This window comes from Solanum dulcamara, chromosome 8 (genome assembly GCF_947179165.1).
Source record: "Solanum dulcamara chromosome 8, daSolDulc1.2, whole genome shotgun sequence".
NCBI lineage: Eukaryota > Viridiplantae > Streptophyta > Magnoliopsida > Solanales > Solanaceae > Solanum > Solanum dulcamara.
The window spans coordinates 61,839,072-61,850,632 of record NC_077244.1 but is presented as its reverse complement, the minus strand read 5'-3'; the positions used below and the strand labels follow the sequence as shown (position 1 = coordinate 61,850,632).

The window sequence follows — 11,561 nt, the reverse complement described above, 5'->3', positions numbered from 1 at the left end:
ATGGCATAAAATTTAAGAATAAGTTGTTTGTTTACAAAAATACCCTTCACTTTATTTAGTTTTTTATATTTTATTTGCAAGCTTTAGTTATTCAATATCCATTAATAAGCTTTAGTTATTCAATATCCATTCTTAAAATAAAACTTTCATCTTTTTTAGTTTAAATATATTTATGTGTGCATTTTCATGATGTCTGTATGTATTTAAAAATAAAAATAAATCTTATTTAATTTAAAAATAGAATTTCCATTTTAAGTTTGGTAAAGTAAAAAAAGGATTTATGAGAGATCAAAATATAAATAAAGATAAGAATTAGTCAAATAATTTTATAATTAAAAATTATATTATATTGTGTAATTTTTTAATAGAAAAAATATGAAGAATTATCATAAAAATAAAGAGTGAAAGTTGTGAATATTGTTATATATGGTATTAAAAATGTAAATATATATGAATTTGAAAAGTGAGGTATAAAAAGGATTTAAAGGGTTATTTTTGTCATTTACCTATTTTATCCCAGAATAAGTTATCTCGGGATTAGTATACCACCCAAGAGCAGGGGATAACTTATCCATCACTAATTATTAATACTGAAATAAGCTATCCAAACTTGTCAATCAAACAACAAATTAAGTGTCACTATAATTTAATTCCATCACTATATAGTGCTATCCTTCACACCAAACGACCCCTTAGTACTGGGATAAGTTATTCCTCCCTGAGGTGGAATACTAATCCCAGGATAACTTATCCTAAGATAAAAATGTAAAATAACAAAAATACCCCCTTAAACTCTCTTTTATACACCACATTTACATTCATGTAGATTTATATAATTTTTAAATACATTTATAATAACATTCATCGCTTTAATTAATTGTTGTTTTTATGATAATGTATTTTTCTATTAAGAAATTACATTTTATTAATACAATTTTTGTTTATGAATATATAATAAGTTGAATTTATTTGTCTAATTCTTATGTTTATTTATATTTTGATTTCTCTTAAAATGTTCACTCCACTACTAAATTACCTATTTTTAATTAAATAGTTTATTACTAACTTAAAAATTATATTTTATATATCAATTAAAATATAGATAACTTTAAAATGTAGATAATTTTAATAACAAAATTTCTTTTACTTTAATAAACTTAAAATGAAAGTTTTATTTTTAAGCGAAACAAGATGGGAGTTTTATTTTTAAGCTAAATAAGAGGAAAGTTTTCTATTTAAGTTAAATAAGATGGAAATTTTATTTAAAGCTAGATAAGATTAATGTTTTATTTTTAAATGAAATAAGATGAAAGTTTGATTTTAAAAACACGTGGCACAATCATGAAAATGCATAAATATATTTAAGTTAAATAAGATGAAAATTTTATTTTTAGGAATGAATAACTAGGACTGTTCACAGTTTTGGTTAAAACCAAAACCAAACCGAAAATTTAACCAAACCGAATAAAAAAACCGACATTCAGTTTGGTTTGGTTTGGTTTGGTTTTAAATTTGAATAACCGATAATATTTGGTTTGGTTATGATTATAGAAAAAAATAACCGAATAAATAACCGAACCAAACCGATAATTATATACTTAAAATTTATAATTATTTATATGTATAATATTAGTTTTTCATAAATAATTAAAGATATTTTATACGTTTTAATTATTAATTTAATATTAATATACTTATTTTTAAGGCTCAACAATCCAAACTCAACTCTCAAGCCCAATTATAAATTCTAATAAACACTAAACAGCGGTCCAAGTCCAACAATCCAAGCCCATTAGCCCAACTCTCAAGCCCAATTCTAAATCCTAAATTCTAAATCCTAAATTTTTAATAAACACTAAGCACTTGAGCAGCAGGCAGCAACATAAAGTAAAAGTTAAAACTTTAAAACCCTAGTATCTATTTTCCTTTTACATTTTTGTTTCTCTCACGTTGGTTTCTCACAAAGTCACAGACTCACAGTCATAGACTAACAGTGAAGGCTCAAGAGCAACCTCAACTCCTCAACCCCAAGTATAAGATTGTCAAATTTTGAGAAGGTTTGTAAGGAGTTTTTCAAATTTTAAATTGATTTTAAGTTGTTTTCTTTTTTTCCGAATGTTTAAGTTGTTTCATTTTCTGTTTTGAACCTCTGTGGGTCGTGAGGAAAAAAGAGCTTCATAAGAATTTGAAGAATGTAGAGAGAGAATATTTGAATTATCTTGGCTAGTCATAAACCGAATAACCAAATAACCGAATCAAACCGAACCAAACCGACAATAACCAAACCCGTGGTTATTATTTTACTTGATTTGGTTATGGTTTTAAACATTTAATAACCGATTAAATTGGTTTGGTTATGGTTTTAATCAATAATCGACCCAAACCGAACCATGAACACCCCTATGAATAACTAAAGCTTGCAAAGAAAACGTAAATAAAAAAGTTAAATAAGATGGAGGTATTTTCGTAAACAAAAACTTATTCTTAGAAATTATGCAATGAATATAACTTTGAATATGACTAACCAAACAAGCAATAAAACTACTATCGGCATAACTAATCTCATTATAACTTATCCCAACATAATTTGTATCCAAACCAAACGACCCCTAAGGTTTTTATGTTGTACAGGATAAAGGGAAATACTTGCATGTAAGTTCAATGACGAGATTCATAAATCGAATGTGGTCGTGAGGCTTGACACTCGGATCATCCCTATGAGAAAAAGTTTCAAGTACCTAGAGTTAGTAATCCAAGGTATATAGGGAAATTGACGAGGATATCGTACGTATTGAAGCGGAGTGGATGAAATGGAGGGTCACATCCAGTATTCTATGTGATAAGAATTTACTTTCAAAATTTAAAGTAATTAAGTTCTACAAAGTGGTAGTTAGACTGACTATATATGTTATCTACCGCGGAGTATTGCCAATCAAGAACTCCAATGTCTAGAAGATGAAAGTAGCAGAGATGAAAATGTTGAGATGAATGTGCAAACATACCAAGAGAAATAAGATTAGGAATGAAGATATTTATGACAAGGTGAGAGTGGCCCCTGTGGACAAGAAGTGTGAAGACGAGATGTGCAATGCTCCAATAAAGAAATGTGAAAGGTTGAATTTGAGGAAGGTAGACATAGGTCGAAGAAGCATTGGGATGAGGTAAATAGGCACGACATGTCATACTTCAACTCACTGAGGATATAATCCTTGATAGAAGGGTGTGGAGCAGTGGAGATCAAGAAATACGATCGAAGGTTAGTAAGTAGTCAACATATTTTTTTTCCATTCTAGAGTAATAATATTATTCTTTTATGATCTTTTTCGCGAATTTCTATTGTTATAATTTTTTTAGCAAAATTCATCTTATTATCTTGTTATTTCTATCACCTTTTTTATTTTCCTTGAAATGAGGATTTATAGAAGTCAATCTCTCTACCTTTTCAAAATAAGAATAAGATTCTCGTACACTTTATCCTCCTTAAATTTCACTCGCAGGATTACAAGGAATTTATTGTTGTTGAATTCTTCAGATCTATGGCATAACATGTTAAGACTTACTACAACAACAACAACAACATTTGGAAATAATATGCTTTTAAAAACATTTGGAAATAAGCAATAAAGTACCATCGTTTCGCTATTTATAAAGGAAAAGTCAGAAAGTTAAAAATAAAAATTGACATGTGTTTAGTGTGAACACTTAAACGGATCTTCTAGTTTTGCTAACTGAAATCATATATTATCATTTAACTTAATGAAATCTTCAACTCACTTGTTGAAGTTTATCCTCCTTTTCCTTGACATTCCTTAAGAAGGAAATGGGAAATTGTATAGACAGGAGCAATCAAGGCTGTCAAAGTTTACACCTGCCCACTGCCCTCTACTCTGGGGAAATTGAGGATTAGAAGTCCATTGAACAAGGATAATCAACATGTAAAATGCATACATACATCAAGAAGGAAATTATTCCCAAGGAATTTAAACTTTAACAAGGAAAAAGAACATCCTTACTCCAAAAAAATGGATGTCGCACTGTATTTGCTCAAACTCGGGAAACACAGAAGGATCCCCTTGTGTAATATATTTTTTTCCTGTGTAGAAAACATCCCTACTCCAAAAAAAAAAACTCTTTAAGTTGTTGGGTGGGGGTGGAGGGAGGGAAGAGAGAATAATCAGACATTTATTCCAGATTATATTTCAAGAAAGTACACCGTACATGCAAAGCTAGTTACAAATTACTACTATTACATTTATCAGTAGATAAACATTCAGTAGAAGCATTTTTTATATTTACATAACAAGCTTGATACAAGTTGAAGACACCAACATTAACAAAGAGAGATGACTACATATTAATCATTATATCACGATCAATAGAATTCGCGGTCAGGGAAGAACAATGGAGCCACAAGGGACCAAACATACAGTCCAGCAGTAACCCATTCTGTACATATGCGAACCCAAAGAGATGTCCAGCCGACATCAATTAGCTCTGAACTATCAGAACTGCTAGTCCACCCAGAAAGAAGCATTGCAGAATACATGCTAGCTAGAGCAAATATCAGATGGAAGAATGTGTAGGAGTAGCTCACAGGCCGTGCTTCTGGTGATCCTTGCCCAGATTCCAGCTCCTCAGAAGCAAGAAGGGATTTCTTCTCACCTATAAGAGAAGATTGGTACTCGTCAATATGCAGATGAAGAAAATCTACAGCAGGATATCAGCTGCATAACGGACAAGCCCATTGATGACTATTGCTCATGAAAGGACAGATACAACAGCTTGCGTGGGGTGGGATTTACCAATACACTTTCGCTTTACATTAGAGTTTTCATTTTTGATAGAAACAACTGGTGTCACTTATGATTCTGTAGGAGTCTATCTCTACAACTGATAACAATTTAACAATCTTAATTCACCTAGGCCTATATGCACACAGTCTATGAGAGGTATTACATGCTAGAAGATCAATTGTTAAGAAAGCATAAGCAATATTCCACCTAGGTGTTTGGACTAAATTCATAAGGATCTACCTTAAAAAGTGTTAAACTGAAGAAAGGATGGAGAATGCGATTTCACAAGGACTTTACACAGATTTCCTAAAAGTCACCACCACCTAGTTTAGTATATTGACAATAGGCAGATCATTCACAGGAGCCCATGTCAGAATGAAATCTTGAGAAAATGGGTTGACAAATCTTAAATCATTCACTGAGCAATGGAAGAAGAGCATCAAAAGGTTTTGGTACCTGATCTGGGAGAAGATGGTGGAGACATAAAAGTAGTAGCAGATCCAGCACGAAGAGCAGAATACAGGACTGAGAGAACAGTTGTAAGCATTCCAAGAACAAGGGTACTTGTTGTTACTGCCTTTGATTTGTTATGGAGCCCATTGCAGACATAATCCCGAGGCTCACTTGAAAGACCACTATAGCAAACATAAGCACAGTAAACAGATATCACAGAAGCTGGCAATAGGCTTCCATTTACCTGGACATAGTTAAAAGGAAAAAGATGAATTGCACAAGAATATAAAAGGCAAAATTTAGCTACCAAAATGATTTTTCTGAATGCATTGTAAAGGAGGTAACCTTAAGGGAGATGTTTGATGTATACATTGCATATACATATAAGTGCATGTAGTTAGCAAGAGATAATCGGCTTCACAATACATTATGTATATGAAGAATTTCAAAAGACTCATCGAGAGGTTGTCCTCCAGAGCAAGCCAGGGTAAAAGAAAGCACCAGCAGAGAGAGCATTTACCTTTGGGTGCAAAGCAATAACAGCAAATGCAAATGCAAGAATCATGGTCATAACAATGAAGAACACGTTCAGTCCACAGTCATGGCCAGAAGGATTGAACCACATAAACAAAATTCCTGAAAAAACAAATGTTGCTATGTAGCACACCACAGATACCACAAGTAGAGCGACATACCTGTAAAAGATATGTCTATTTAATAGACGAAACAAGGTCTGGGGATAAAATAATTACAAAAGATAAGAAATTGAACCAACCACTTCTGCTCATCTTTTGCAACCCATGAATCATTCCACGAGTGTGTAGCATCTAATAATATTATTACTTGGATTAACAAAAACAACCCTGCCCCAAATTTCGAAAGAAAACCTGCAAAGGCAGAAAAATAGACCATTCAGATAAAGTGAAAAAAAAAACCATACTTTTGACAGTTCAGTTACTGAACTAAAGAAATGACACAATACAAAAAGAAACAGTTTGAACTGAGAAGCTAGAGGAAAGTGTACTTATTGGAAGAAGTAAACTGGAGGAAAGTGAACTGTCAAAACATGCCAGTTCTTTTCCATAGTATATATTCTGTTCATCATGTACTTGCAACACAAAATTATGTTTTCTTGAGAAGTTATCTGATAATTTGAACGAAGATCCTTCTAAAGTTTGGTAGACCTGGGTGAATTGAAATCCTTAGTCTTCTGACTTCTGAATTTCAGTTGATGATTTCATGTAGGTGTAATGCCAACGAAAAGAAAAACAATCAAAATGTTGACTAGAAAATTAAATTCAGGAAGGCCCACAGGGCCTTGATCTAATGGTAAGAGCACAATGTTTTTTCTGTCAAGGAAACTGCTTGCTGTGCACATGATATGTAGGTTAGGCACATGTCATGGATTCGAACCCTACTGCAAATAAAAGCCTGATATTTAAGTGAAGAAGGATAAAGGGGCGGGCCTACTATCCATCGAGTTTTGAACCATGCGCCCCTGGGGGATTTCTCAGAAGAAACTTCAGGTTAGGGGCATAGAACTGACCATAAATTGTTATGACACCGTTCGGGAGGAAAAACATGAGGGCAACAAGCAACACCCAGATCACCAATTTAGCAACCCATCCACCGTGATGCCAGGAGTCACGTCTATCATTTTGATCCTTGATACCAATCATTATAAGTGCAAGCAGTCCAAAAAACAAGAAATTCCCCAAACTGACACGAAGAACAGCTTGTGTTTGAAACCATTCCTTCGATAAATTGTCTGAAGTGTTTATCCCTACAACCAACCAACATATGAACCAATTAGTAAGATACGCAAGTATTATTTTCATCGCTTTAGATAACAAGTAGCAAGAATAGTATGCGGAATTTAAACAGATATTTCACTTGGACTACCGGATTATCAGAGATAACACAGATTTAGAACCATAAAGAAATGTGAAAAACATTCTGAACTAAATGCCTCCATCAATTCTGTCCCATTTTCCGGGCAGAGAACTGCTATTTTTGACACATCCCTTGTTAGCCATATATATTTACAAGAAGAAGGAAAATTTACAGTTAACTCCTCTGTTCTTTATTTAGTTCTATAGTTTCTTAAAGATATCTCCCAACCAGCATTTTCAAACCTATAACAATACAAGTGAATTTGATAATGCACTCTCATTAAACAAATACATATAAATCAAAAGTACTTCTCCTATTAACTAATTTCTATTCCAATTTAGTTTATTCTTTGGAGTTTCAGTACTTCATCAAAAGTCATATCTGTTACCATCTACCGAATTCTGATTACATCATCACATTTACATTTTTTGCCCAAAGGAGTTTTGTAACAAATCATAAAACTAGAAGAAGCAGTGTGATTTGAAAAATGAAGAAGACAGTCAAAACTGGGGAAAAGCATAATCTCATCCCTTAAATCTGGATCTCATTCACGATAATCCTTAACAGTCCTCCAAATTTTCACAAGTGGTGAACATTTACTCTAGCCAAATGGCCTACTATATCTAATAGAAGAAATCATGTGCAAGTTACCTGCTCCATTACCAAACATTTACGAAAAAAAGGATCCAATCATTCTCTACTACTACTAGTAGATCAAGCCCTAATCGGGGGAAGGAGACACCCTAAGGAGTGTACTTGTCACTCTTCATTGCCAGAGCTGGCCTATTATTTATGCTCACATGGTTCTTCTACTGCATTATTGGATTCATCAGCAATAGGTTTTTATTTTCAAAGAAAAAGGAAAAAGGGAAAACTTGCAAAGAAGCAGCATGTCAAATCAATAATAATAAAAAAGATGGTGTTTGTACCATTTCCATCCCGGTGGTTATCATTGTTGGCTGAGGAAAAAGGAGAAGTGGAGGAGAGGGAGGAGTGGAGAAGTACTAGATACGAGGTTAGGATTCTTTTTTTCTTTTTGTCAAAAAGTTACATTAGGGAACTACCACGACGCAATTCGTACATTATTCTTTCATTAGACACACCCTACAGCCAGATTCCGTTGGATTGGACTAAGAGCCTGTTTGAATTGACTAGCTTTTAAGCGGTTTTGTAGTGTTAGGGTAAAATAAAAGTGATTTTAAGCTAAAATAACAAAAATAAGCCAAAATCCATAAGTTATAAGCCCATCCAAAAAGGCTCTAAATGTACCCCACTTTTCAAGACCTGGAGTAATATTAGTCTACCTTACATATGAAGGAACATTTTGAATGAAGTTATAAACTTATGGGTCAATTTTGGACTCTTTCTTGTGGCAACTGATAATATATATCATTAACATTTAACAATTACTATAATAGTTAGTGATGTTGACAAAACCAAGGAAAAAAAACTAATAAATAAATTCATTCTCTTTTCAGATTGATTTCTTCTTTTTTGAGCTTCACTACATCATCAAGGGAATTTTTTACCATTATCTTTAAACAATTGTTTGCAACATAGCGTTATCTTTTGCAACTTGAAGAAAACAGTAGCAGTGTCTATATAACCAAATTATGAAACTCAGAAGGCGTACTGTAATTTCAGAAAGTTGAGTTTTTTTTTGGGTAGTGCCAGGTAAGTCCGATATCAAAGGATGCATTGTGATGTTCTTGTGATTATGCTGAACTGGATGGAGCATCCGAGCCTGGTGTAATCTACTGAACAAGGAAAGAGAAGTACTATACTTGGGTAAGATTCTTGCTTTGAAAGATCTCAAGTATACTAGTATATTATTGAGTACCAATATCAGGTAGAACTTGGATGCACGCCAAAAAACTAATTCACAAATAAAAAAATATTGCAAGAAGAAATCAGCTAAAAGCAAAGCATTGAAAGGACCAGTAACCAAAGCAACCATGAAAACAACTTCGCCACCAAACAGTGTGGTATGCACCCAAAAAAGTTTGTAGTACATTCATAACCAGGTAAGGCATGAGAACTAATCAGTAAAGAGGAGTGATCATTTATGGTCTCTGGCAGAAAAGAAGCCTAGGAGATGAACAACATAGAGAGGAAAAGGCTTTGTAACCCATTGTCATTCTATCTAAAGCTTCTTGATGTCTTCTACTCCTATCCATGTCGAAGAAAGTTTGGTTATTATTCTGCCTACTGAATGGAAGTACAATCTAATGCAGTTCAAAGACTATTCAAACATGCTCATAATCTCCTAAAGAAGCTGCTAAACTGTATAAGTACTTCCTGAACCAGGATAATGTTTCATCATAGCATATTAACAATTTTCATCAATACGGTTCTGGCCTATATACAACTGAAGATGGAACTTAAAAGTGAAAGGACATAGCTTAACCTAATTGCAATTGGTCTGAAGTATAATACTTCACCCATTCTAACTTATATGCCAATTTCCCCCTTTTTGAAGTTCTATTGAGTCCCACATCAGCTCATTAGGGATGAGGGAGGTCTTTGGTATTGGGCAATCCTCACCTCATGATAGCTTTTAGGGTTGAGTTAGACCAAATATCCAGTTCTTTAATAAACTATTCAATTTGAACTTTGATGTGATATCTGTTTCCTATCATACTAACTTCTTAATTAATACTTTTAGTCGGATACATCATATGTAAAATGAAATAGAGAGAACAAGAATTTAACATCGTGCTTATGTACTATCAGCTGCGTTCCAATAGTAACTAAAATTTTGAAGGCGGAGAAATTGAAAAGTTCTCTGCCAGCCAAACTTGATATTCAAAATTCGAAACAAGCCATCAAAAAGGTAAATTAAAAACACAGAATTGAAAAGAAAAGTCAATTAAAAGCTATTGTGTGGAGAAGAAAAGTTATTAATAAGGAAGAGGATATTTACATGAGAAATTCTTGAGAAGAGGAGAAGCCACTTCTCTGAGAACCCAAGAGACGATCAAGGAAACACCAAATAGGCCACAATAAGCGAGTCTAGCTGAGCTCCTGGTGACACCTGAGGCTACCGATGTGCAGAGTCCGCATGTCAATGACGCGCAGCAAGATGCCAAGCACGACATCTCCAGAAACTACTGTTTGTTTCTTCAAATTGAAACTTCTCGACTTGCCCAAAGCTTCCTTGGGTGAAATGGATGAAAAATGTGAATGGGTGTTTCGGACTTCCTTTTAATTCTTAAATGGCCCTAGTCAAGTAATTGTGTGTGGTTTGGCCCAGTATCAATGCAGGTCACTTAATAGAGGGGTCGAAGTGCACAAATACCCCATTTTAGGACCCCCTATTTTAAGGCATAGCTCAATTTTAGATTATTTTTTTTTTTGGTAAGTTAAAGTCAATTTGAAATTAAAGATACGTAAATATTGTATAAGTGGCTGAAAATCTTTACTATCAATCAGTAGATTGAGAATTTGAAACACATCGAAGTATACATGATAACACTATTGTTCCTATCTAGAGTGAAGAGAGAAAATAAATTGTGTGTAATTGGTAATCTAGATTCCATGAATCATAAAATAACTCTACTCTTTCTCTTCAACAAATATAATAATTGTTTTGTAGTTCTCCAATAGAATCCAAAATTAATTTAAGATTTTTAAGAATTCAATCTTAATTTAACTTTGTTTGCTATTTTCTTTCGTGTGTCTTACTTCATTTTTCTCCTTATTTCAAACTAATTTCGTGTGCATAATTTATGGAATGTTATAAATTAACTTAGTTGACAATTTTATAAAGGAAGAAGAACAAGAGAATATGTATATAGAAAGTATTAATAGAGAGAATAGTAATATAGAGAGAGTAATAGTAATTCTCTTCTTTTATGTGTTTTGTATGTTTTTACATTGAAGTTTAAGGCTATATTTATAGCCATATTTACAAGTGGAGGAAAATATTAGTGGGCAATTTACCCACTTAAAAAGTAAATGGACTATCCACCATTTTAAGTGGACAACCATTTTACTTGGTTGATAATACTACCCCTTGGATGTCCACGAGAAATGTGTCTCGTTAAAACTTTATAAAAAATAAAATAATATACATTGTTATTTTGAACATCCATAGATGTTGTGCCTCGTTAAAACCTTATTAGGAAAAACCCAGTGGGAAAAAGCCTAATGAAGGAAAAAGAGTACACACATCTGATAATACGCCTTGAGTGCTGCCTCATTAAAAATCTTATCAGGAAAACTCAGTGGAACAAAACCTTGACTAAGGGAAAAAGAGTACAGCGCGTATTTTGCTCCCCCTGATGAAAATATCACTTAATATCTCGAAGACGACGCATTCCAATTTTGTATCTCATTTTCTCAAAGGTTGAAGTTGGCAATGCTTTGGTGAACATATCCGCCAAATTGTCACTTGAACGAATTTGTTGGACATCTATTTCA

General features: G+C 33.2%; 1 protein-coding gene across 1 annotated transcript; it reads right to left on the bottom strand.

Moving 5' to 3' along the window:
• Window positions 1-4,161: 4,161 nt before the first annotated feature.
• On the bottom strand, window positions 4,162-10,341 carry LOC129900860 (uncharacterized). Its single transcript, XM_055975938.1, has 6 exons — window positions 10,063-10,341; window positions 6,793-7,029; window positions 6,022-6,133; window positions 5,767-5,941; window positions 5,250-5,490; window positions 4,162-4,662 (listed from the first exon to the last, which is right to left on the bottom strand). The coding sequence occupies exons 1-6, from the start codon at window positions 10,235-10,237 to the stop codon at window positions 4,373-4,375; spliced, it is 1,230 nt and encodes a 409-aa protein (XP_055831913.1). The 5' UTR covers window positions 10,238-10,341; the 3' UTR covers window positions 4,162-4,372.
• Window positions 10,342-11,561: the final 1,220 nt, after the last annotated feature.

Coding starts and splice junctions, on each gene's coding strand:
- LOC129900860 (XM_055975938.1), bottom strand. CDS start 10,237: ATGTCGTGCTTGGCATCTTGCTGCGCGTCATTGACATGCGGACTCTGC. Junction 7,030..10,062: donor TCTTCTCAAGAATTTCTCAT/GTAAATATCCTC, acceptor GGTTGGTTGTAG/GGATAAACACTTCAGACAAT. Junction 5,942..6,021: donor GCAAAAGATGAGCAGAAGTG/GTTGGTTCAATT, acceptor TATCTTTTACAG/GTATGTCGCTCTACTTGTGG.